The sequence below is a fragment of the Rhinatrema bivittatum genome, chromosome 4, assembly GCF_901001135.1.
Source record: "Rhinatrema bivittatum chromosome 4, aRhiBiv1.1, whole genome shotgun sequence".
In the NCBI taxonomy this organism is placed as follows: domain Eukaryota; kingdom Metazoa; phylum Chordata; class Amphibia; order Gymnophiona; family Rhinatrematidae; genus Rhinatrema; species Rhinatrema bivittatum.
Genome location: NC_042618.1, coordinates 419,171,109 through 419,197,758, shown reverse-complemented (window position 1 = coordinate 419,197,758; position 26,650 = coordinate 419,171,109). Strand labels below are relative to the sequence as shown.

At 42.2% G+C, this 26,650-nt stretch overlaps 1 protein-coding gene across 1 annotated transcript in view; it reads left to right on the top strand.

Annotated features, from left to right (window-relative positions):
* Positions 1 to 19,839: 19,839 nt before the first annotated feature.
* Positions 19,840 to 26,650, top strand: part of ABTB1 (ankyrin repeat and BTB domain containing 1) — a 72,465-nt gene continuing 65,654 nt past the window's right edge. The window contains exons 1-3 of the mRNA XM_029601315.1: positions 19,840 to 20,141; positions 22,053 to 22,115; positions 23,284 to 23,339. Of these exons, the coding sequence (XP_029457175.1) occupies positions 20,086 to 20,141; positions 22,053 to 22,115; positions 23,284 to 23,339 (175 nt within the window). The 5' untranslated portion in view covers positions 19,840 to 20,085. The remainder of the gene's footprint in view (positions 20,142 to 22,052; positions 22,116 to 23,283; positions 23,340 to 26,650) is intronic.

Genomic DNA, 26,650 nt, shown 5'->3' with positions numbered 1-26,650 from the left:
TTATGCATTTGATGCAAGTATTTACATTTACAGAAGAATGAAAACATCTCTTTTTATTTTATAAATCAATCAGTTTTCTTTTTTTCTCCAGTACTGTAAGAGAGATGCGATGAAACATTTCTTTTCTTTCTGGAAGCATGGCTTTTTAAGAGATCTAAACTGCCTTTGCTGAACAGCATAAACCAAAAGAAACCAGATTCATAGGCAGCAGGGTCCGTGTTTAATGTGAAATTAACTCCTCTTCTGCCTGAGGCCTCTTACCTGAAGAAAAAAAAAAAAAGAGATTACCGTAATCTTTAAAAAACAAAAAAAACAATGAAAAGCTCTATCGAAGCAACATCTTTACCCTTTGGTAGTACTGGTGTCCTTTTAACTGTTATTTTTGTGTGGGCTAACAGGATAAGGCTCTCTACAGAAACTTCAGCAATAAAACCTTGATGGGGAGGGGACCTCTTGCAAAGTGGGCCGGCCCTAGGAGAGGCGCTGAGCTGGGTGTGCAAACCCCCCATCTCCTTTCTTCGTCATCTCTCTTTCTGCAGGGGGGGAGTTCTGGCTCATGCATGGGCCCCCCGTTGCCAGGGAAGCTCCATGGTGGAAGGTTATCTGTAAGCAGGGGGAAAGCCCCATACTGCACCAGCTCCTGTCCTGCTGCCAGCAGACTGTCAACAATTGTGTCTTCCAAAGCTCAATAACATTAGCATTTTTGTTTTACAAAAGGGCTCTGGGGCCTCTGCATTCCTGCCTTTGCTGGGGCCCTGTCCTAGGACAGGAACACTTTCATAAAAGACCTAGAAATGAACACAGTTGTGTTCAGGTCTTACTAGATTAGATTTGGATGTATTTTACTATTTCACAGTGATTGTAACCTGAATGGAGCTACTTCCCTCCGCCTTTCGAGAGAGTAAAGGGGAGTCAGAAACTCCCAAAGGAGACCTTGGCACAGGTTTTCTTCCATCTGCTATAAGAAGGGATGTAGCAAAGCTTAAGGAATGGTCAGTAGTCTGGAGGCTAAGATTTAATGCTAAAAAATGCAGTCATGCATTGGGGCCTCAGAAAGTCAAGAGGGCAGTACAGTATAAGGATTGACATTTATATGCATGAAACAAGAGTAGGAGCTGGGGTGATGGCAGTAAAAGACCATACAGTCTATTATGTCTGCCCGTCCATACTAATTGCTCAGCTCTACAATCCCTACCACTTCATCAGAGAGTGCCTTTGCTTGCCCTGTGCTTTTTTGGATTCAGATACTGTCTTTGTCTCTGTCACATCCACTAGGAGGCTGTTCTATGCATCTACCATCCTTTTGGTAAAGAAATATTTCCTTGGATTACTCATCACATGTCCTCTCATTCCAGAGCCTCCTTTCCATGCATTGAGACCCTGAAGCTATTAAAATGTCTGTCATATCTCCCCTATTCTGCCTTTCCTCTAGGGTATAAATATTTAGATCTAAGTCTGTCCCTATGTGCTTTATAATGAAGACCACTGATCATTTTAGTAACCATGCTCTAGCTTGATCCCATTCTGTTTATATCCTTTTGAAGGTGTGATCTCCAGAATTGTTCACAGTACGCCAAAGGAGGTCTCACCAAGGACTAAAATAAGGGGCAATCTCACATTTTATTTTCTACTGAACATTTCTGCTATTACCTTATCCACCTATTTGGCCACCTTAAAATCATAAGATATGATCACCCCCAGATACCACTCTTGTTTCATACTTTGAAGAATTTCACCTCCAATACTGTAATGCTGACTCTGCATTTTTTAGGGTTAAATCTCAGCTGCCAGACTCTCTAGACCATTTCTCAAGCTTCACTAGATCCACCTCCTGATTTCCACACCTTCCTGGATGTCTACCCTGTTGCAGATTTTGGTATGATCTGCAAAATAAGACATCTTTCCCAATAGTCCTTCCCAAATATGGCTTAGGAAAGTATTGAAAAGAACCAGTCCAAGGACTGATCCTTGTGGCACACCACTATTAATGCCCCTTTTCTTGGCGTGAATTCCTTTTACCCTTTGTTGCCTTCCACTCAACCAACATTTAACTCAGTTTGTCACTTTAGGACCCATACCAAGGGTGCTCTAGTTATTTGTAAGTCATCTATGTGGACCCATGTCAAAAGCCTTACTAAAATCCCAGTATACAACATCTAGCGCTCTCCCTGATCCAACTCTCTGTTCACCCAAAGAAATTAATCAGATAAGTCTGACAAATTACTCCTGAACTTAAAGTGGCCAAACAGGTAGATAAAATAGCAAAATCCAGAAAGAGGCTGGGATGTATATGGAAAGGAATGGCCAGTAAAAAAAAAGAAAAGGATAATACCCCTGTATAAGTCATTTGGAATCCTGTGTACAATTCTGGAGATGGCACCTTCAAAAGGATATAAACCTAATTGAGTTGGTCCAGAGGGTGACTATGAAAATGGTCAGTGGTCTTCACTATAAAGTATATGGGGTCAGACTTAAAGATGTAAACACGTATACTCTAGAGGAAAGGTGAGATAGGATTGAGAATTGCAATAGTTCCAAGGCATCAATGCACAGGAGGTGAGCCTCTTTCAATGGAAAGGAGGTTCTTGAAGGGAGGGGTAAGGGGATGAAGGTGAAAGGGGGTAGACTCAGGAGTAGTCTAAAGAAATATTTACTTAAAAACAGAATATGTTGGGGATAGATGCATGGAATAGCTTCCCTGTGGAAGTGGTGGAGACTGAAGACAGTATATGAATCCAAGAAAACAGAACGCAGCACCTTTCTGCTCAATAAGCATGTTCTATTAAAACAAATTATACATCCTGATAGTTATATATGAAATTAAAACTGTGAAACGTAGAAAAAGAACAAGATTTTTAACTATTTGCAAATAGTCTTTTATTACGAAACTATGTTACCAGACCTTAATGGCATTTCCTATAGCTAGTATTAACTTATACATGTTCCAAAGATGTATATATGTGCCTCTCTAGTAACCGTTGTGATGGTACACTACTTAACGACGGTATAGAAAAGATTTTAAACAAATAAAATAAATGTGACAAGCACAGGGGATCTCCGATAGGGATTGTAGACCTGAGCAATTGGTGTGGATGGGCAGGCTAGATAGGCTGTATAGTCTTTTCCTGCCATCATGTTTCTATGAATTAAGATTCAAATATTTATTTTTACATAGTAAAAGTCACTTTAAAGACATTGGAAAACCTGCTTAAAGTTTGCTCCCCCCGAGTGTTAGAACTGAGAGGGCAAGGGAAGCTTTCAGCTGCAAGTTTCAAACCCAGAAGCAAAATATTTATTTTATTAATTGTGCAAATTGATATCAGATACTTAACTTTGGCTTTGATTCTATAAAAGAAGTGTGCAAACCATTTTCTACAAATATTTGATAAAGGGAGTGGGGGTGTAGGTGTGAAAATCTTCACATTCCACATTCAAAACTAGTACCATAGGGGGTGCCATGCTTGTGTAACTGGAGTGGACATAGCTTTCAACTCTGCTGTTGGCCACACAAAACGTTATCTTGCTTTGTGACCTGTTTGTTCTTGTCATTATTTGTTTTCTGGACAATAATGTACATCCACCCCTGCCTCTCCTTGCTCATTTTAAGAGGCAGAAGGCTGAGCATGGTACAAATACCTGCTGTCACCCTGGCGTAAAGGCAGGAAGTATGGGTTGTTTATATTTTGGGAGAAGAGTGGGTAGGGTGATTCTGATTTTCTGCCTGAAGCACAGGTATGTAAACCTGAGGAGACCCTGTCCTTCAAGTTTATCACCCACATAGCACAGCAAGTTTAAAGGAGACGTAACACTTGGAAACCTTATCCCAACCCCCTCACCCTCCACTCCACAGTTGTCCAAAGCATAAAATATATAAATTAGCAAAGGAGCAAAACTCCCTAAGCCATCCTAAGCTTTTCTAGGTGTTCTCTCTCACACAAACATCCCTGTTTTGTGTTCACCCTCTTATATAACTGCTGCTTCAGTCACTATGTGCACTGCCTCATGTATGCTCTGCATGAGCAACACATGCAAGCTTTAGTTCCTAAATAAACCAATGTTATCGCACCTTTCACACTCTGGGGCAATGTAATTAATACCCATGCTAGAACTGGAGTTAAATTTTAGCACAAGTTTTACTTAATGTGTGCATTAAACAGGGGTCCCTGCGGGATGCAAATCGAAGTTTAAAAAGCACACTAAAATATGCAATAACCTGAAAAATCTGTACTAATGCAGAAAAGTGCCTTAAAACGGAGGAAAGAGATAAGTGCTTGAAATTGGAAGGAGTGTGTGCAAAATGACCTTTTATGCAGGGCTGGCATTGGGCATCCCAACTTGGGCACAATCTTGCATGCAAGGCCATTAGGACAAGGCATGCCAAGTGAAAGCAAAGGGTAAGCTCTCTAGAACAGGCACCTATAGCTATTAGGGATACACAGCACTTACTGTTTGGCTGTAGGTGCCTGTCCTAGAGAGCTTACACTTTGCATGCCTTGCCCAAATAACCTTGCATGTGAGATTGGCATTGGGCATCCCAATCTGGGCACAATCTTGCATGCAAGACTATTTTGGTCACACTCTTTCCAACTTCAAGCACTTACTTCCTTATTCCTGTTTTAGAGTACTTTATCAGGCAGTATGAATTTTCAAGTTAACTCCTTGGCCTGAAGTGGAGTAAAAGTTAACTGACATTTCTGGTGGCCATGATATTCTGTTGCTTTGCCCATATGGTAGCATCTAGCTATTTCTATTACACTGGGCACAACAATAGACAACATTGGCCATCATAAATGTGAATTTATTCCTCCTTGGACCCAGGTGTTAAATTTGCAATGTATCTCCATGAGGAAGGCACCAGTCACAGGTTTTGTTCCCTAAATTGCTTGGCAGCACATGCACTGTTAAAGTGTGTACTGTCCAGCTGTTGGTGCCAGCAAGACAGTTTTTGCTTTGTTCATCTAGATGTAGATGTCTTCCCAAGAGAGCTTATCTTTTACTTTACTTGCCATTCCTTATCAATGGCCTTGAATGAGAGAAGGTGCCCACAAGTTGGGATCTACAGCACCAATTATACAGGCAATGCCATTTTGGCAAGGCACGGCAAGAAAAATCAAAGCATAAGCTCACTTGGATCGGCACCTTCAGCTGAACAGTATGCACTTTGGTGCCTAGCTTCTGATTTTGGGATCCTGCAGCTGTAGGTACCCTTCCAGAGAATTTATGCTTTTGTTAAGCTAGCTATAGGTGCCCCCCACAGAGCTTATGCTTGCCATTCCTTGCCAAAATAGCCTTGGATGCAAGAATTTGTTCTCTGAGTGGGCACTGACAGCTAGCTGAACAAAGTGTGAGCTCCCTGGGAGGGGAATCTACAAACAGTATGCCAAAGTCAGGATGCATAGCGTCTGTGTATTGGTCAGCTGTAGGTGCCTGCCCATAGAGCTTACAATGAAAATTAAGCTCCTAGGTCCAAGGTGGAGTAAACTCATATTTCTGGTGGCCAAAATTACTCTATTGCTGTGCCCAGTGTGGAAGAAGCAGCTAGATACTGACATAATGGACAAAGCAATAGTATAACATGACCTGGACACAGAAGTTCAATTTTCAGCATTAAGAAAATGTGCTTTAAGCTGTCTGCCCTTTCACGCCCCTCCCTGCAAGGTTGGAAAATAGCTAATGTTTTCTTTTACATGGGATTTGCACGAACCATGGTAAACATAGTACTGGTTCTTACTCCTGTTTTAGTGTGCGTTTTTGTAGGAGTTAAATACTAGTTAACTTACCATTGCAAAATGTGTGCTAAAACAGAAGTAAAAACCTGCGCTAACGTTAGCATGCCTTATTAGATTGGCCCATCCATGCAATAACACAATACTCCCTATGATTTCCATCTTAGGCCTCGAAGCATGTCCCAATGAAAGCACATTGTCCTGCTCATCCTCACTATTTGAGCTTTCCCCTTGTAGAAATTTTCCATGCCTTAGACAACCATTAGTTCACTCTAGCAAGGTTTTCACGAGTGCATAGGAACTGCAGCTATATACAGTATGTATAGCTTAGACAATATTAAATAATATTGCATACTTCAGTGATGTTTAAATTGAAGCTGCACTTAATTCACTTAGTGGAGAGCAGCTGTTCTTTGCTAAACTTTTTCATAGTCAAAGGCCAGAAACATGGAGATATACAGTATATATATACACACATACATACACACACACACCGCAAGACACTCGAGTGGGATACAAGCACTTGATATATTCAAAAGACTTTATAAATATTTTAGGAAAAAAACAACTTATCACAAAAATTATATTTATTACCAAAAAATAGTATCAAAACAGTTACAAATCAATTGTACAATATCAGGAAATCGCTCTACTCAATATACATGTTTATCAATCTCTTCTTAAATGCAAGAATAATGACAAATCACCAAAAATCACACTATTATAATCATTCATCCCCATACATACCTACATTCATAACCCATATTCCAAACATACCCTCAATGAGAACTTGTAAACATTGGACTCCACCTACAAAAAAGTACATATAATATTATTCACATGAAACTAATGTTCTGTTTTAAGGCAGTGGAAGAATCCCACTATTATGTTAATCCAGAACTATTAGACTTTAAAATTAGTATTCAACTTTTAATACAATGGTACTATCCCCAATATATTATCTCTCTTATCCAATAACTTTAACAGAGTCTAAAGATGATGTTCTTCTTTGAAAATGGTGGAGATGTCCCACTATAATGTTAAACTTGTCACTGCCAAAATTATTGAACCTGGTGTTCTTATTTCATACGATGGAAAAATCCCAACAAGGACCTCGTTTCGCCGAAACGGCTTCCTCAGGGGACTTATCAACTTGGCCAGAACACCTCATATATTAGAGATCCTACCTCTAAAAGAAGGATTTCAAAAAATATAATGAATTTTAAAACTACATTGAACAATATCCCCCATTTTACTTCAGTTCAAATTAAATGGATTCATAAAGAAATTTTTACGTTAAACAGCCCTGCTTGTTTGCACGGGACAAAATCGAAACTCTATCTAAACTTTTTGTAAATGTGACAGACTCTTGAAAGCCTCGAAGCTTTAAACAAAAAAATATAATAAATCATTTAAATAACTGATAACTAAATAATTATAAAAGCCATTCTTGAAAATATGTTTGAACAAAATCCTCATATTGATACGGACGGAACCACCATGATCCTCTGTAAAGCTACCAACCCCAAACAGCAAAACTCAGCAGAAACGGCACTTAAATTTCAAGGTTACCCTTTCCCCATATTCACTAATCTCCATAAAATTCTCATACCTTCTTACTATAATTGCGAATTTCATTGAGAAGCTCACTGCTCACCTATGTAACGATGCGGCATATCGCTTTACCAGATTTAAAGAGCTGAGCGGCATACTCTCAAAGCCTGCAATAAGCTAAATATCGAAAACACAATAGTTTAGCTACTTTTAGAATACTCCCGTTACTCTAAAGGTTCAAACAAAACCTTTTTCAACAAATCATGTGTCGTAAAAAACGGACTCTTACTTCTGTAATTCTAACTCATTCTTTTTAACAGCTGTTTCTCTCGGTGTCTTAGCAAACATGGAAAGAGAGGCTAAACCCACCATACTAGCTGAATTTAAATACTCCTACATCCTTCCGACAACCATCCAATGACACAGCTGAATGAGACGGTCTAAGATGCTCATTGGGCAGATTAAATTTCACCGAACTAAAGGGAAGGTCTCTCTCTGAATTGTCCCCCTGTCTATCACAATGTAAAGTTCATCACGAAACCTTTACTAACCCACTACAAAAACGCTTCCCATTCAGTCATCGAGTTCAATCCACTTGGAGCCATTGTGTTCCATTGATAAATGAACTTTTGTTCATGTTGCCGTAATAATTGGGAATAGGGCCCCCTCTGGGGCACTGAAGCTGCTTTATCACACAGAATCTCAATTGATCAATTGTATGTTTATGTTCCATCCAGTGTTTAACTAGGGGAGCCTCTGTTTTACATGTACGGATACAACTTCTAAGCTGAATTATCGTCGTACGAAGGGGCAATGTTGTGTGACCAATGTATAATTTGGAACATGGACATATTATTACATAGACCACCGAATGATGCTGCAGTCAAAACGACCCCTAGGTTCATATTGAAAGGGTAAAGACTCATGAATAAATGTCTGTGTTATCAGGACATGTTGATAAACTATACACTTATTACAAGTGTATTGACCAAAACTACTAGTAGACGACTCTTCTCATGAAGTTGATGACACCAACAAATCGCGCAAGTTGCGACCCCTAGTTTGTGCAAACATAGGTCTGATCGGTAATGACTTATGCAAAGTGAGTACCTGCCAATGTTTCAAAATAATACCTTGAATCTGATGTGTCCTGGCTGAAAATGGGAGAACACACACTGGCCGATCTAGTTGGTGCCGGTGTCGTGTTTGTAGTAATAATTCGCGATTAACGTACAAGGCACGCTTGTACGCTTTTTTCACCATCTTCCTTGGATACCCTCTTGTTAAAAATGTATTACTCATCATTTCTGCCTGTTTTTTATATTCCCTGGTATTTTCACATAACCGCCATAAACGCAAAAATTGACCCACCGGAATATTCGTGCGTAGATGTATTTATATATATATATATATATATATATATATATATATAAATAAATGGAACTCTTTCTGAACTTTCAAGATATAGAATGGGGAGATGCATATGCTCTTAGGTTCAGGGATTCTAACAGCAGGAAATAGATTTTATGCTAATATCACTAGTTCTTTGGTATTTCTTTCAACTCCAATTTGATAAAAAAATCATTTGGTCCTGTGGCATGTGCCCAAGTTTTAGGGGAAAGGAATTTTGGGGGGCATAAGGTCATTTAGCTGGTGCCCACTGTGTATCTCAGCAAAACAAGATGAAGGCAATAGCCAATTATCTGCCTGCATACCCTTGCATGTAAGGATAATCTAACAAACTCTAATTTAACTTTTTGGTTTCTAGTGTCATCGGTTTTGCACCTTTCATTAGCACTAAATTCACCTCCCTCCCCCAAAACAAGAATGTAAAACGTAAATATCTTTCTGTTAGACTATGATGTTTCTCTTTCACAAACCAGCTGCTTTGTTTTCCTTGACCGATGGCAAATTCAGAGACCTGTGTATATTGCTCATTACAGATTCTGCATTTTGCTACATTCCCTGCTGGTTCTAGCAGGAGGAGAAAGGCTGAGAACAGCGGAAAACCTTACTCAGACAATAATGCCTTCGATTATTATCAGTTTTCAACAGTAGCTGCAGTAGAATAGGAAATGATTTTAACACACATTAAGGTTGGACTGGTTCAAATTTAAGCATCCAAGAGATTTATTTATGCATCTCATTTACATTTTGCTGGTGAATAATGATTGTGCATAACTGGAGAGACATTTAAATTGCTTATTTTTATGATATGCAGGACAGATACCTATTCAGTTTGAGAACTCCGCATATATTGAACTGCACTGACACCTGGTGGTTGCTGGTAAGAAAGGCAAGTGTGCAATTCCCTTTTATCTTCTTCTGCACAGGGATAATTAATATTTTTGCTGTGATCTGTGCTGGGAATAAAAAATAATGAAAAAGTAATTATAGTACTGTAGTTACAATAGTTGCTGTAGTTACTGGACCAATGCAGTACTAGAACTCTGCATTGCGAAGGTCCTGTCATACAGCTGTAACCAAATTCAATTACATGCATCTGAAAAAGCAAATCCCCTGACAGAGCAGAGAATGAACACAATGAGAGTGGGGATAGGCCAAACAGACTCAGTCCACTGCACCTGCCAGTAACTTCAGCTAATCTTAACTATTCATATGTGCTTCAAGACATTTTTGAGCAAGTGGAGGTGTTTCTACAGGGACTGATGAGCACAATGGGCTTGGATGTTTATTTTGCTCAGTAATGTATACTCCCAATGAGCTACTGTGAGATCTGCTGGGTACTTGCAAAAGATGAGACCTGGCCTGGCCACTGCTGGAAATGGAATGCTGGGCTTCATAGGTCATTGGTCTGACCCATCATCAGCATGACACTGCTTATAAGAACACCTTTTCTGGAGCAGCATTGAGCATGAGGCTATGGGTTAGTGAGTATGCATCTTCTGTGTATGTGAATGAAATAATGAAATCAGTCGTTCCTGAAATACTTCTTATCCACCACTTGTCCTCTGTTCTTGCAGCAACAGCTATAAACTTGCCACTTCTTCCTGCTCTGAAAAATTCTGTATCAGAGCTTGACTGCAGTATATCACAATACAGTTTTATATAGTGTCTTTCATATAAATATCTCAGAACACCTAACAATCATTCCAAAAGGACTGATCCCCCATTCTGTGTGAAAAAAAATTGTGAATAAACCCTTGGTTACATACATCAGGACCAACCACCCAACAATGCCACTTTTGAAGATAGCAGGGCTGAATCAGCCATGCTGTCTTGGGCTGTCTGTCAGGCCCGGGAAGGCGGCGCTTTCCAAAGCTGTTACACAGAGTTCAACTCTGTGCAGCTGCGCATGAGTTCCCGTGCAGGAAAAGCAGATTCTCCTCAGTCTATTTTTTCCGCGCGCTTTCCATACCTGGGAACGTTTTATTTCCAGATACCCTGATACTGTTGTGGATTAGCAGGGTGCAGGGAGGTGGGCGGGTTTGTTGCACACAAACTTTCTTCCCTCTAATACCCACATGCTCAATCATACACACACACACATACTCGTTTGTTCTCAAATACCCAATTATACACACACACACGTTTGTTCGCTCTCACAGTCAATCATACACACATATACGCTCATTCTCTCACACATGTTCAATCATACACACACATGCACACAATCGTTCACGTTCTCTCACATGCACAATTATACACACACATGCTCATTCATGCTGTTGCTCAACCATACACACAAACATACATGCTACTGTGCTCTCACATAACATGTCCAAACATACACACATGCTCGTTTGCTCTTTCACACATGATCATACACAAACACGCTCATTTGCTTTCTCACATGCTCAATCTTACACACACATATACGTTCCACGCTCTCTCACAAATGTTCAATCATATACACAAATGCTCATTTGCTCAATCATGCAGACACACGCTCATTCGCTCTCTCACATGCTCACACACAACATGCTCCTGTGCTGTCTCTCACATACACACATAATCAACCATACACACACACACACACACACATGGTCCTTCTTTCTCTTTGCAAGCAGTGCATTTTTTTTGACTGTTGGGGCAGGGCAAGAGGCTTTTTCGATCCGCAGGACACTCGCTTCTTAAATTCAGAGGCAGTGGAGGAGGCTGACGTTACTTCTTGGGCTGCACGCCACCCAACTTCTGGGAGTGTGAGGTGAATGCTGTTTCTTGCAGCTCTGTGAGCTGCACTCATTCTGACTGCTGAGGCAGGGTGCGAAGCTTCTTGGAGGTCCGCGGACTGTACTTCTATCTTCTTCTAGGGCGGGATGGGAGGCCGATGTTTCTTTTTTTAGCCCATGGATCACGCTCTCTCTACCGTGGAGGAGGCTTGATGATGCTTTGCAGGTGCACTCCTCCTCCTGACTGCTGGGGTATGAGGCCGATGCTGCTTCTTGCAGCTCTGCAGGCCACACTTCTCCTGACACCACACCGGGGGGGGGGGGGGGTTTGGCAGCATTGATGATTTTTTTTTGTCCCAATTTTTTTCTTTTTAATTTGTAACTTTATTTTATTGGGGGAACATGAACAACATAGTACAAATTTGCTATACACTACACATTTCAAATTTGTTACATAGAAAGATCATAAAAAGACATGGCTAGTAGTCTGGCTATACAACAATAGATCTACCCCCTTTATATAACAGAACAAAACATAATCCAGTCACCCCCCTGTCCCCCACCCACTTCTGCCTTGAAGTGAGAGTTTGGTACATTACTAGAAGTAGCATATCAGGTATACCCAGAAAAGATGTAAATCGAACCTTATACTTCGTATGTCAACTATTAATGTAGAAGACCCCCTAACAGGAAATCGTTTATTAGTGATCTTTAATGAGAGTATACATGATATCTTATGAATGTGATGACCAGTGCTCCCCTCCCAAAAAGGCCAGGACCTGGAAATTTATGTCCAATTGTTACTATTATACTGACTGTTGTGCCAGCCAAGTCTCATAACACTGCCACGTTTTTGTGAACTTAACATTGGTCTTGTGTTTATAGGCTGTGATTTTCCCTAAAGTATGCATAGTTAGGACACGTGACTGTATGTCCTGGAGAGATGGTACCAGATAATCTCTCCAGTGAAGAAGTAGGGCACACCTGGTCACTGTCACAACATATTTAATAAAAAGGTTATGGAAAGTCGACCTGTCTGGGAGTGCCTTATTCAACAAAGCCTGGGAAGGAGTAAGCACAATTGTGTCTCTGAGTATGTTGGTAATCCAAGCCGATATGCTTTGCCAGACACTACTGACTTTGGTGCAGGACCACCACATATGATAGAAGGTTCCTTGCTGATGACACTGTTTCCAACACAGACCTGTATTGCCAGAGTGCATATGACTCAACTGAGCTGGAGACACATACCACCTATATAGAAGTTTGTATCTATTTTCTATATGTTGTGTAGAAATCAACCCTCTACTCATATCATGGGCAACCCTCTTCCAGTCCTCAAGTGACCATTTTTCTTGTAAGTCTTTTTCCCAGGCCACTATATGAGTAGCCTTCAAAGATAACGTCCCTGCTAAAAGCCTATAAATATGGGAAATATGTTTTTGAATTTTATCGGAGCGTACACAAAGAGCCTCCATGGGGGAACTACCCATGGCAAGGTCTCCTGTGACCTGAGGCTGCGAGATACAATGTCGTATCTGCAAATATTTGAAAATATCTTTAGATTCCAAATGATATCTCTCTTGTAAAACTGAGAACGGCACAATCCTCCCAGGCTCCCACAGATGTCTTAATTTAAAAATTCCCCACTTTTTCCAAGCATCAAAAGCCGTGGAGTTTATGGACAGGGGAAATGAAAGGTGATGGAAGAGATGTGTGCTGAGGAAGAAAGAAAGATCGAGGACCTAACAGAACTCTCCTCCATCGCTCCCCTACCTGTAGCGTGACCTGCACTGACTCAGGAAAGATTACCATAGGATGCCAGGCTTTACCCCTTTGCCACAACAACGCAGTTATAGGCAAAGTTCCTAAGATCTCCTGTTCCAGCCGTAGCCAAGGCTTCTGCCTCTTACTATTATGCCATTCCACCGCTGCTTTAAGTTGTGCCACCCCCAAATAAAAGAGAAGGTTGGGCATTCCCAGTCCTCCCTGGTTACGTGGTAAGTATAAAGTGCTCTTCGCTATCCTAGGTCTTTTAGCGTTCCATAAGTATTTAAATAATCTGGTTTGCCATTTGTCCAATACCTTTTTTGGAATCATAATCGGCAAGGTTTGAAATAAGTATAATATCCTGGGCATCACATTCATCTTTATCACGGCCAGCCGCCCCAACCATGAGATGTGATAGCGATCCCATTCTTCCAGCTCTTTGTAAATTTTTGCCGTAAGGGGAGGATAATCGAGTTGGAACAAATCATTAACATGTCCAATATAAATCCCCAAGTATTTTATTTTTCCTTTTGCCCATTTGAAGGGATGAGATTTGCTGAGCTGCTCAACCACCTCCTGGGGTACAGATACATTTAGTAGTTCTGATTTCTCCCAATTAATTTTGAAGCCTGAGGTGGCACTGAATACCGATATTTCCTCTGTGATGGCCACCAGGGACTGGTGAGGGTTAGTAACAGTGAATAAAATATCGTCTGCAAACAAGGACATTTTTGAAGAAAAATCTCCGACTTGGATCCCCTGTATCTGGGTATTATTTCTAATACTATATGTAAAGGGTTCCAAAAAAATAGCAAATAATAAGGGGGATAACGGGCAGCCTTGACGGGTACCCCTACCCACTGGAAATGGTTGAGAATAACCCCCATTTATTTTTAAACACGCCGACGGGGATTCACACAGTTTTTGTATCCACCTAATAAATTTACCTCCAAATTGAAAGGCATTCATAGTCTGGAATAGAAATGACCAATGGACATAGTCAAATGCCTTTTCGGCGTCAATTGCTAACAGAAGGAGTGGTATTTGTTGTGAGTTAGCCCATCCCATTAAGTCCACGATTTTACGAACATTATCGGATGCCATTCTGCCGGGGATGAAACCCGATTGATCTAAATGTATCAGCTCCGGTAGGTAATTGTTAAGCCTATTCGCTAGGATTTTTGCTAAGATCTTCATATCCAAATTTATTAATGAGATGGGACGATACGATCCGCACACAGTAGGATCCCACCCTGGTTTGCCTAAAACTGTAACCCCCGCAAGGTTGGCGACCTGGGATAACGAGATCTGTCCCTGTAAGGAATTAAAGAAAGTGACTAATAGGGGAACAAAGGAGCTTGCAAATATTTTGTAGAATAGGGCTGTGTAGCCATCTAGGCCAGGAGATTTCCCATTTTTCAAGTCCTTGATAGCCCACAGGACCTCGGCCCCGTTGATGTCCCTATCCAGGGCCTCCCGGGCCTCCTGACCCAACTGTGGCAAAGAAACCTTTGCTAAGTATGCATCTATCGCTGCTGGGTCTATTTCTGTATTCGCAGCATATAGTTCGGAGTAAAATCTAATAAACCTTTGACGAATATCAGCAGTAGATGTCAACATCTCGCCCATATCATCTTTTATTTTTACAATATTATTTTGCATTTGTCTAGCCTTGAGTAATCTTGCTAAATGTTTACCCGCTTTGTTTCCCCCTGCATAGTAAGTTTGTTTAGTTAATATTAGCTTGTGGGCTATCTTTGCTGCTTCTAGCTCCCCTAAATGTGCCCGCAACTGGTCCATTTGTAGCAAAAGTGTAGGGTCGCCTAGTCGGGAATGAACATGACCCAACTGTTGGAGCTGTTGTAAAGTCTCCCGCTTATCTTTAGTGCGCTGTTTTTTTAAGTACGCCCCTCTGGCTATACATTTCCCTCGCAGAACCACCTTAAGGCAATCCCATAAGGTCATGGGAGAGATCTCTTCTGTAGCATTAGCTAGTAGATAATCCTTGATGTCTACCTGTATTTAAGAACAAAAATCCTGATCCTCTAGCAGGCTGTCATTGAGCTTCCAGTACTGAATACCTCTGTCATATAGACCAATGTCAAATTGTAAGATGAGCAAACCATGATCTGACCAAGTGCTGGGGAGAATCTGAGGATTTTTGAACATGTTGACACAACCTTTTGTTACCAAAAAGTGGTCAGTTCTGGAATAAGAGTTGTGAGCTCTGGAGTAAAATGTGTATTGTCGGGCTGTTGGATGCCATATTCTCCACACATCCAGAAGCTGTAGGCTGCTAATAAAATCTTTAAAAATCGTGTGGTCCTTCTTGGTAGTTTGCACCAGTGGGTGGGAATTATCCAGATAGGGCTTAATGGTAAGATTGAAGTTCCCACCGATGATCAAGTGTCCCTCAACGCGTTGGTGCAATAACTGGAGTATTCTTTGTATGAACACTCCTTGGCCTGTATTAGGTGCATATATAGTAACTAATGTGTATTTCACACCCCCTATGGAGATAATAAGGATTAAATATTGGCCTTCAGGGTCCCGGTAACAGGCCTCCTCCTCGATTATCAAATCTTTAGAAATTAGGATCCCCACCCCCAAGTACTTATAGGCCAATGGTCTGGACGTCCAGTATTGTGCCGGATAAGACGCCTGGATGAGCAGACGCTCATAACGTTTTTTCAGGTATATCTCCTGTACAAAGGCAATAGACGTTTTTCGAGACTGCAATTCAGAAAAAAGACAATGTCGCTTATATGGGGAATTCAATCCCTTAACATTAAGGGTAAGTAAGTTAAGCATCGCCATCAAATGCAGTGGAGTACTGAAAGCACATTCTGACCCAGTGTCCCGCCATAAGTGTTATATCGCATGACCTCCCTGGGATAGCTACCAGCTAGTCTATAAGTTGTGCATGACATACTCAGAAGTTGTGTAACCTGATATGAGGCAAGGAAGTATTCCCCATCACAATATACCGTAATTTCCCCCCCCCTCCCGCTTTACCAATACCATCACGTCTGGGATCATAGCGGTCTTCCCTGACGCATAAATGTAGGAGGAGTTTGTCATCCCCGTGCGGCTCCAGCTTGACATCCAACATGTCTTACATTAACATTCTCTTAGTCTCCTGATAAAAAATATAGTAACGGTAGGCATTTAAGCCAAACATCCACCCAGGCCACTCAAAGTTGCTCCTGGAAATCTCGGCCACAGAATTATATTGAAATGCAATAAACATTTAACCTGATTAAGAACTATAACAATGTTTTTGGGAAAATATGTCCCCGGCATAAGAACAGTTGAAGAATTATAATACCCATCCTTCTATCTTCAGGTGGGAGCCTGATTCGCTGCTGAAGTCTCCACATTGCGTCTCAGCCTTTTATCTCCCTTAGATACCCGCTGCCATCTTGGAAAGTCCTCCCTGTGGTTAGAAGATTTAGGTGCCACCATCGCCTGTTCAAAGCCGGGGTACCCAGCTGTATGTAGAACTCTCAACGCCTCGTTCAAAGTTTTCAGTCGGTGTAATTCACCCTTCAGGGAGAAACTTATCCCGAAAGGGAATAGCCAGCGATATTTAACTTTTTCAGACCTTAGAAGGTCAGTGATTGGTTTGAGTTCCTGCCGTTTTTGAATTGTAATGGGGGAGAGATCTGCAAAGATCATTACAGAATTACCCTGCCAGACCCACGTGGCTTGCTTCCAGGCAATCATGGCGATTTTGTCCTTAATGTTGTAATCGTGATAACAAGCAATAATATCTTTGGGGGTTATTATTGTTCAATCTGGGGCCCTGCAGTCTGTGAGCTCGATCAATTTTAATTTCAACGGCTTGACCTGAATCCAGTTCGGGCACTGAAGTTTCGGAGGCCAGGATCAAGGCACTTATTTGTTTCACCACAGCCGTGCAGTCAGCATAGTCCGGTGTCTCCGGCACGCTTCGAAAACGTAGGTTGAGCCTCCTGGAGCGATTCTCCAGATCTTCTAATTTTTCATGTAGCTGTTCAATTTTGCAATGCGTCGCTGTTTGAAGTTCTTGGTGTTTTTTAATATCTTCGTTGTGAGCGTCCACCCGCGTCTCTATTTCAAAGATGCGGCGGCCATTTTCTGCTACGTCATTTTTAAGTTCCTCGATTGAAAGCATGATGTCATTTGTGTTGTTGGAAATGTCTTTTTTTAGATCAGCAAACCAGCTCTTCATTTCAGCTTTCGTCGGGAAATCTCCGTCCTCGATATTAGATCCTCATCGCGATCTGCCGTGTCGGGCATAGCCTGCTCCCGGTCCGTCATGTCAGCCATGGCAGGGTCTTCCTCCTTACTGGATTTTTTATAGGAATATTTCCGAAAGTCCACTGTTTTCCGCCTCGTGGACATCAGGAGGTTCTGTTCTCACAATCCTAATAGCGCTGGGAGATTTAGCCCTCGGAAGGAGTAGATATTTAGGAGATTGCTAGTGTAGTTGGAGGAGCCCACGTTTCAAGCTGTCATCCACGAAGGTGACGACACACTGCTCCTCCACCCCTAGACTCCAAAAGCTGACACAGCACCTCTCTTCCCCTCATGCAGCTGAACTAATGAGGCACCAAAACTCTGTTGGTGAAGGGGAGGCCTGCATATCACCTACCATATTTTGAGAGCAATGGCGCTCCTGATCGATGGCGCTTATGGCCGAGGCCATATCGGCGCTAGGTTAGCTACGGCTCTGGGTTCAATACATTTGTGAGTGAAACTGCAGAGGGGATAGAAGGAAAAAATTTGCTTTTGGTAGATATCACTAAGATCTGCAACAGAGTGGACACCCCTGAAGGAGTAAAGAGAATGCAAAGTGATCTAAGAATGCTTGAGGAGTGGTTGAAGATTTGACAGCTAGGATCTAATGCAAAGAAGTATAGAGTCATGCATTTGGGGTGAAGAAGTCTACAGGCGGGAGATGAGAGACTGATGTGTCTGGACTGGGAGAGAACCCTCAGGGTGATAGTGTCCAAGTTAGCAAAGTAATGTGACAAGGGAGTGGGTGACTAGGGCCTGAGGGCTGCAGAGCTGCATAGAAAGGCTTAACCAGCAGAAAAAAGGAAGTGATTAAGCTCCAGTACAGGTCTTTGGTGAAGCCTTACCTAGTGTACTATGTTCAATTCTGGAGGCTGTATATCAAAAAGGAAAAAGACAGGCAGAACAGTCCAGAGGAAGGCTACCAAAAGGCATATGACACTGGAGGGCCTAAATACATATTGCTCAGAGGAGAGGAGAGATGGGGAGGGGGATACAATATAGACTTGTAAATACCCAAAAGGTATTAAATCACAAGAATCAAACCTTTTCCAATGGAAAGTAAGATGTAGAATTAGGGATCATGATATGACGCTCCAAGGAGGTAAACTCAGAAACAGCATTAGGAAATATTTTTTCATGGAAAGAGTGATGGCTGCATAGAATGCCCTCCCAGAAGAGGTGATAAAAGACAAGAACAGTAACAGAATTCAAAAGGGCATGGGTTAAATACAAAATCTCCCTAACGGCTAGAGGTGGGAAATGAACAAAATGGGGAAACGTGGTAAATTTTGGTGTAATACCTCTGCACGGGGATAACCTTCACAGAACAGTAATTACAACCCCAAACAAAATGCATGGGGTAACCTGCATGAAGTGGCAGTTACAACCCTAAACAGCAGGCACGGTTACAGCCCTAAAAAGAAGGCATAGGGTAACCTGCACAGAGCAGTAGTTACAACCCCAAGCACCTTGCTGGGCAGACTGGATGGGCCGTTTTTATCTTTATATCCCATCATTTATGTTCTATGACGCTGGACTCTGTGGAGATGGGGGTCACTGGAGCGTTTGAGGCACATTATTGTGGTAACACGGAAATCAGAAATACATGAGTCATTATTAATATTTATTTCAAGTTTCCAGCATGGCACTAACAGCCATGCTGGAAAGAAGGATATTAACTGGATACAAACAACCATTTTCATTAGAAAATTAAATGAAAAAACAAAAGTGTAATATTTGTTGCCAATTTTCTTTCTTACACTGTTTAAAAGACAATTTTTTTAAAATTAGGCAAACTAGAGAAATTCCTATTGCGAATGCGATTTTAATTGATGTATACAGGATTCCCACCGGTCTCCCTTCGGACAGGCGGCTCTCCTCTCCTTGCACCACAGTGTAGCAGGATATTACGATGTCGCATCCTCCCTTCTCCGCTAGTGTCTCATGTTGGAGTGTTTCCCGCCACCGGAATTCACTGCCGCAGGTTCTGTCCACCTGCTTATCTCAGCAGAGTCCTATTGATTAGCGCCCGCCGCTCTAGAAAAATTCATTTTCTAATCGCAATAAGGCACTTCACGACGTCTGCTGCAGAGGGACAGTGATACGTCTTGGGTAGTTGAGGCTGTTTGGTTTATATGGTGTTTGTCAGGCCACTTAGCAGAGCACATCCAACTTTGCCTAATCAGAGCCAGCGCTGAGCCTTACGTCCTACAGCTTTAGGACATTAAAGACTGGAGGGAACAAAGGCTCGCATGTCCCACTAGAGGCCGAAGCTGAGGTCGAGGCCTAGACCGTCGGCACATCTCCATGGTAACAAGCGGCCGAAAGGGACGGGGGGTGTTTTCAGGTCCCTTCCCCCATCCTGGCGGCGCTGCGGCTGCGCGCGCGGGACTGGGCGGAGCCTGTCACCGAAACTCGGGACTTGGCAGAGGCGGCGAAAAGAGGCCAAACCGAGCCGGGAGAGGGTATCGTGACAAGGGAACCGTCGAGCCGGGTCGGGCTGCATCGTCTGATCGAGCCTCTCCCTTTGCGGCTCCGTGTCAGGAGTAGCGCCCGTTCCGCTCGCCAGGCCCAGCTTCTGCTGGTTCAATGTGCCGCTCCGGAACCCCGCGCCTCTGGCCATGGACACCAGCGATCTGTTTACCAGCTGCAAGAAGGGAGACGTCTTCCGAGTGCGGTGAGGCTGGGCGAGGGTTGCAAATAGTAACGCCGGAGTGTATGGCGGCATAGGGGTAATTATTAATAGTTCTATGGAAGGCTGCATAGAGGCAGAGATCAGTTCTGCAGGGTTGTATGATGGCATGGGGTGAAAACAGCAACTCTGCAGCTCTGTATGGGGGGGTGGGGAGACATGAAAAGTACTGCGAGGGCATGAGAGCAGTTAGCGCTAGAGGGGAGCAGGGCGTAGAGTGGGAGACCTGGTTAGATGCTCCCTTGAGGCATCCATCCCCTCTGGGACAGAAAGGGCATCGTTCTTTTGCTCCTTTAGAGTTGTGCTGTGCAGGGCTCAGGTGCCTGGATCCCTCCTGTTTGTGTTCTGCTACTTGTTTACAAGTGCCTTTCTGCTTTGGATCTCGGCCCAGTTCACATGCCTTAAAACAGCTGATGACATTAAGAGCCTCAAAGCTGTCAAAATGGGCAGTATTATAATTTCTGGTAAAGTATTCACAGATACTCGGTTCTATCTCCTTTTAATCTATATAATCAGAATTTTTAAATATTATTTTACTATTTGATAAAATATATTCCTTTTATTTTCAGATGCTTTGAAGCATCTGAAGTTTGTAGTCTAAGGGCTAACTGTACAGTAGACATTAATGGTATGCTCTGCACATGTTATAGAGAATATTTAGTATTTTCTAAGATTATTTGACTGCCATGCTTGAATTAGGTATTTCCTGTCCTCCATGGAGTCCTAGGCCGTGCTAAAAGCTAACTGATTTGTTTATTTATGTTCATTTGATATGTTACCTCTTTCCTAAGTAAAGCACAAGGTGGATTACAATGTATTCAAATAAGACAGGAAGCAAATATTAATTGATCAATTGCACGAATATCTGCTTCATTGCAAAAGTGGGGCATAGGATTAGCAGTTTAAGTATGTGGTCAATCAATAAAATAATATATAGGGACCCCTAAGGTCCCTTGCATAATTTATTTGTATATCCCAGCCCATGTGGGAGGGGTTTTCAAGAAAAGATGAGATAAAAGCTCTAGGTGGAGCATCAGAGGAAAGGAGTTGGCCTTCCTAGTCCAGTTTTGAAAAGGAGAAGGATCTACTTGTCCAGTGATCTCTGAGAAGTAAATGATATTTATATTTGAAGGGTAGCTATTCCTATGGAACACTAGGAGATGCATTCTGAGGGGGTGCAGAAATTACAGGTACCCCTGGAGAGTCTGTAATAGCCCCTGAGGATTTAACATCTATTCCTAGGAGAGTCTTTATGCAAGGAAGGATAAAGGGGACCCCAGGAACCTTAATTGCTAATTGGTTTCTATGTTGCTGGACTGAAATTCTTAATTGTAATGTTGGAAGAAGAGATTTTTCATACTTTGCAATTTTACCATTTGTTTCAGTAAAAGTTTACTTGATTGGAACAACAATCCAGTGTATGGAGAGTAGAGTTTACTGGACTGTTACCTGATTTGTAAGGACCTAGAAGCAATTGCAACCCTGCTATGTAGATGAACCATCAGAACTATATTGAGTTTTGCCTGGCCTCAGTAGCATTTTAATGTGCCCCTTTCTTAAAAGAAGGCCCAAAAAAAAGTTATAAGTATTTTTGAAAATCTATTAGATTGGGAGCTTTAAAGCTCAGTCCACTTTACCGTGCAGCAGAAGGAAATCTGTTAGTTACACTATTGATCTGTGTACGAATCCATCAGAAATTAATGCATTTGTGACTTTTTCTGGTGGACTGCTTTTCTGCGGAGTGAATTACCCCTTCCTGTGATTCCCTTGCTTCTAGATCCACTGGCCCTATTGAGATGAATGTAATAATAAGGCAGTAGCTTTTGATGAAGTTAGAGGGATTTTCACATTATGCTTGAAACTAAAGGCCATGTTTAAATGAATTCCTTCTTGCAGATATCTTGTTGAGCAGAGAGACGTGGAATTGAATGTCCGAGATAAATGGGACAGTACGCCTCTGTAAGTTCTAAGGAAATATCTACTTTATTTGATTTGCCAGGTACTAGTGACCTGGATTGGTCACTGTCTGAGACAGGATGCTGGGCTTAATGGATCATGGTTTGACCCAGCAGGGTATTTCTTATGTACTGTTTCTGAAACCTTGAGGGAGCTAAATCCAGATGATTAAATATTCCTTTTTCAGGGGGGGGGGGGGGGCTGTTGACCTGGCAGTTTTTTCCTGCTCTTTTTAGGCTTCCAGCTCTGTTGAAAGCAGCCTTTATTGGGCTATGAAGCCATGATTCTTCATCTAACCCATCCATTGTAGTGACAGATCTTGATTGGGTGACAGACCACAGTTCCTTCCAGTGCCCTTGTGGCCTGAATTTAGCCATGAGTTGTTGTCATTGTGTAATGGCTAAGACTCCCTCCCCCTAGGGGATGTGAATATTTTAAGGTATATTTTGCCTTTTAACAATTTTAGAGTTCATGATGCTGAGTGTCTTATTGATTAGAAAAATGTGTGAGTGTGTTCTGTATAAGCTTTATCCTCACATCTCTCACGACGCTCCTCTGTTTATAGTTGGAACACTTCATTCTTCTAGCGCTATGTTTCCTGTGAAGAGACAAACAATTTACTTGAAATGAGGGGATAGTTACATTATGCCACTGGGCAGGGTTTAGAATGATGGACTCTCCACGTCTATGTTAATTCTAAGGGCTGGTCTGGTTTGTTGGCATACTTCAAAAATTTAGAAAATTAATTTGATGTGTCTGTCACAGGTGCTGTGGTGCTGAACAAAAGTGAAACATGCTTTAAGAATAAACCCCTAGGTTTATGAGTCCCTTCTGTTTTGTCTATAGTAAAACTCCTTAGGAAACAGAGCCTTTGACGCTCTCTTCCTGGGCACTATCCACATATTTCAAACCCACAGAATGTAGATTGCTGACTGGAATGAAGTCAGATAGTTTTCAGTGAATTTAATAATATATCTGAAAGACATCGCCTGCACCATCTCACTGTCCTGATTAGACAGGTTTTACTGGATAACCAGCAAGGTGTCTGTTGATCATTTTTAAGATGTCTGTTAAAGGATCTTCTGAGAAGACGGGACGATGGGATCTGAAAAGCTCTGTTTTATATTCTGTGGTTTTCTAATCTCTCTTCCTCTTCACCTTCCATCGACAGATATTACGCTTGTCTTTGTGGGCATGAAGAACTCGTGCGTTATCTGCTAGCAAGCGGTAAGGCTGCCAGTTCATGGGGCATGTCTGTGTTAGTGTTGCATTGAATTGGGAGTAGAGATGAAGATCTCAATGAAAAATGCCAGATGGTGCAAGACTGCCAGAAAATGTAGATATTTACTTCCCACTGCCATTTTCTGCTATGCATAATTATTAGAATGTATTTTTATCTGTTATCCCCACATCTTCTGTATCTATTAGCTGTTGTATCTAACCACAATTTTATTTAAAAGAAAAATAATAGACTTGCAGGAACTGAGCCCCCTGTACTTTAGGAATAGAGGTGAATCTGACATCTGGTTTACAAGTCATAGATTTTGGTATTTTATGTAGGAAATCAAAAAACCCTAAATACATGAAGACCATCGTTCTTTGTGCAAGCTTCTGGTAATATTTTGGATTCCACTAACTGAATCTTGAGTCACTTTGCAGGGGGGTTTAAGTGGGAGGGAGGAAAGTTTGCATCTTGTCTACAAACTGAAGCATCTGCAACTAAGACCTATTCAAAAAGCGGGCAGGTGGTTAACTTTATTGGAATAACTCTATCCAGATAAATGTTATGCTGAATATCCAGAGTAATCGGATAATCTTAGACCTTCTATTTTGACTGCACACATTTAGCTGGATAGTACTCAGTGAGGCACTATGGGAGCTGCCCCTCATCACAGCCCCAGTCTCGCTTTCTTTTTATCCGAGTAATTTTGACCCCCCCAAAAAACTTTTGCAGACAAAGGGGGAATGTCTTTAAAAGGGAAGATTTATGCAGGTAATGATTTTAGCCATATATATCTTTTGAATATGGGCCTCTGAGAGGGTAATTTTATAACCTCCTTCCAAAATTTTAAATAAAATATGTGCATAAGTTACTCCAATTTTCAAAGGGAAAGTATGCACATAATGTCATTTGAAAATTGCTCCATCAAAACTATCTGCTGTCTGAGGACAGCTGGAGAGGAAAGGAGTTGGCCTTCCTAGTCCAGTTTTGAGAAGAAGGGTCTACTTTATTTATTTATTTATTTATTTATTTAGGGTTTTTATATACCGACATTCTCGATACACATATCAAATCAAGTCGGTTTCCATATAACAAAACTGTCGCCGGTAAGGCGTTACATTAAACAATAGACAGAGTATTGTTTAATGTAACGTCATTAAATGTACTTTTAAAAGTACATTTAATGTACTTGTCAAGTGATTTCTGAGAAGTAACTGACATTGACCCAGACCATGTGGCTGAGATCTGATCCCCGAACCTTACCCTAGTCACATGGCTGGGGCAAGGTCAGGTCGGCGCTATTTTGGAAAATGGCACTGATTGGGCTAGGTGGGAGGGTGCACCCGGCCCCTATGTGGGATCCATTTTAAGGTTCGGTGGGGGTGGGAGGAGGAGGGTCTGGACCATTTATTTTTCTTTTGGGCAAGGGGAGACTTGATGTTTGACCCAGAGGGGGTGGGAGGGTTTAGGCACAATATTTGTCACTGGGGAGGGTGGGGATGGGAAGGGGGGACCTGGGTCGGAGCCTCTTTTATTTGATGGATTTGGGGGGCTGGGGCCATCCCTGCACGGGTATATATATATTTTTTATTTTTACAGTTTGGGAGGAGTCGGGAGGTTAGCCCTGACCCCCTATCTTTTTTTTTCGATCAACACTTTAAATATGAGATGGGAGCATCAGCATCAGGACCTGCATTAGGGTCCCGGTCCTCCCGCCTCACATTTAATGCTTTTGAAATAGCTGGTGTTATTTTATCATGGCTGACCACCTTCTCAGTTGGTCGTGATAAATTATTTGCATAGGATTACCTATGCAAAATCTTCTTTGCATACATTTGCATTATTCATGTCTGCAAATTAAATGCAAAGAAGGTCATTGTAATAGAAGAGGGAACCTGGGCGAGGATATTCAAATATTGTGTATATTGCTCTATCATGCAATATACAGCATATATCGTGGAATATAAGCTGTTTAACGTGCATTGGAGGACTATCGCGGTTTTATGAATCTCCCAGTAAAGGAGCAACAGAGGGTAAAGTGTCTTGTTCAAGGTCACAAGGAGCAGCAGTGGGATTTAAACCCTTGTTCCCTGGTTCATAGCCTGCTGCTCTAACCACTAGGCTACTCGGCTGTTTTGAAATATATTTTTTTATTAATATGGATTTAGTATTATTGATAATTTATATTTCTTGATTTTATTTTTTGATGTTTCATGAGGAGTGGTGATATTTGTTTCTCTGAGAACAAGCAGGATGGTAGTCCTCACATGGGTGACATCATCAGATGGAGCCCCGATGCAGAAATCTTATGTCAACGTTTCTAGAACTTTGACTAGGCACACTGAGCATGCCCAGCATGCCTTATACCACACATCCATGCGGGGTTGCTCTCCGGTCTTTTTCCTCAGAGCTGTAAGCATTACCGTGTGAGTGAGCTCACTTTGGCTGTTTTTTGGAAAATTTTGTTTTCCTCACGTTTTTTGCATGATTTTCTCGTTGTTCAATCGTCGAGTCCCTCTTGGTGCCTTCCTGTAATGTCTCCTAGTGAGGGTTTTCGGTGGATCAGGCAAGTTTCCTTTCATGGTCAATTCCCCTGTGGCATCTGTGCATTGTGCTTGCTGGCCATCGACGCCCCACCGCCATAGTCTTCAGTTAGTGCCCTTTTGTTTAGTCTGTCGTGGCTACGTCTGGTTTTCGGCGATGCCCCTGGTGCCTGAGGACCATGTCCATTACAGATCGCATGACGTCCAGAGTTGCTGCTTTTGCACCCAGATGACCCTGAAGGAACGTCGACTTTGACTCGACAAGATGGAGCAACTCTTCGAGTCGAAGAAGTCCAAGCCATCAGCACCGGCAGCATGTGCATCAAAGGACCAAGAAGTCGCACCGATTGGACACAGAGTCATCAACATTGGCGGGACCATCGGTTCCATCAATGTTGACGGGGGACAAGGGTGCCAGAGACAGGACAATCATTGATCTCCAGGCCAAAGATGTTGGGTTCCTCGTCATCAGCCTTGGCACCAGGGAAGGACTGGGCCGAGCATCGAGGGAAGCCAAAGAAGCATCGACACCAGTTCCCATCGATGCATGGGGATGCACCGGCTTTTGCTGCCATGCCCCTGAAGCGACCCCGTGGTGAGGAGTGCCAAGCCGCCATGGGTCCACTATGGTTTCCACTGGTCCTGATGCTAGTCACCGATCCACCTTGACAGTCCGAGGAAGATCTGGATACCCCATCTTCCTCCCTATCAGTCTTGGCATTGGCAACATTCGAGAAGGAGCTGGAATATAGAGTCCAGCTAGCGGTGAACTG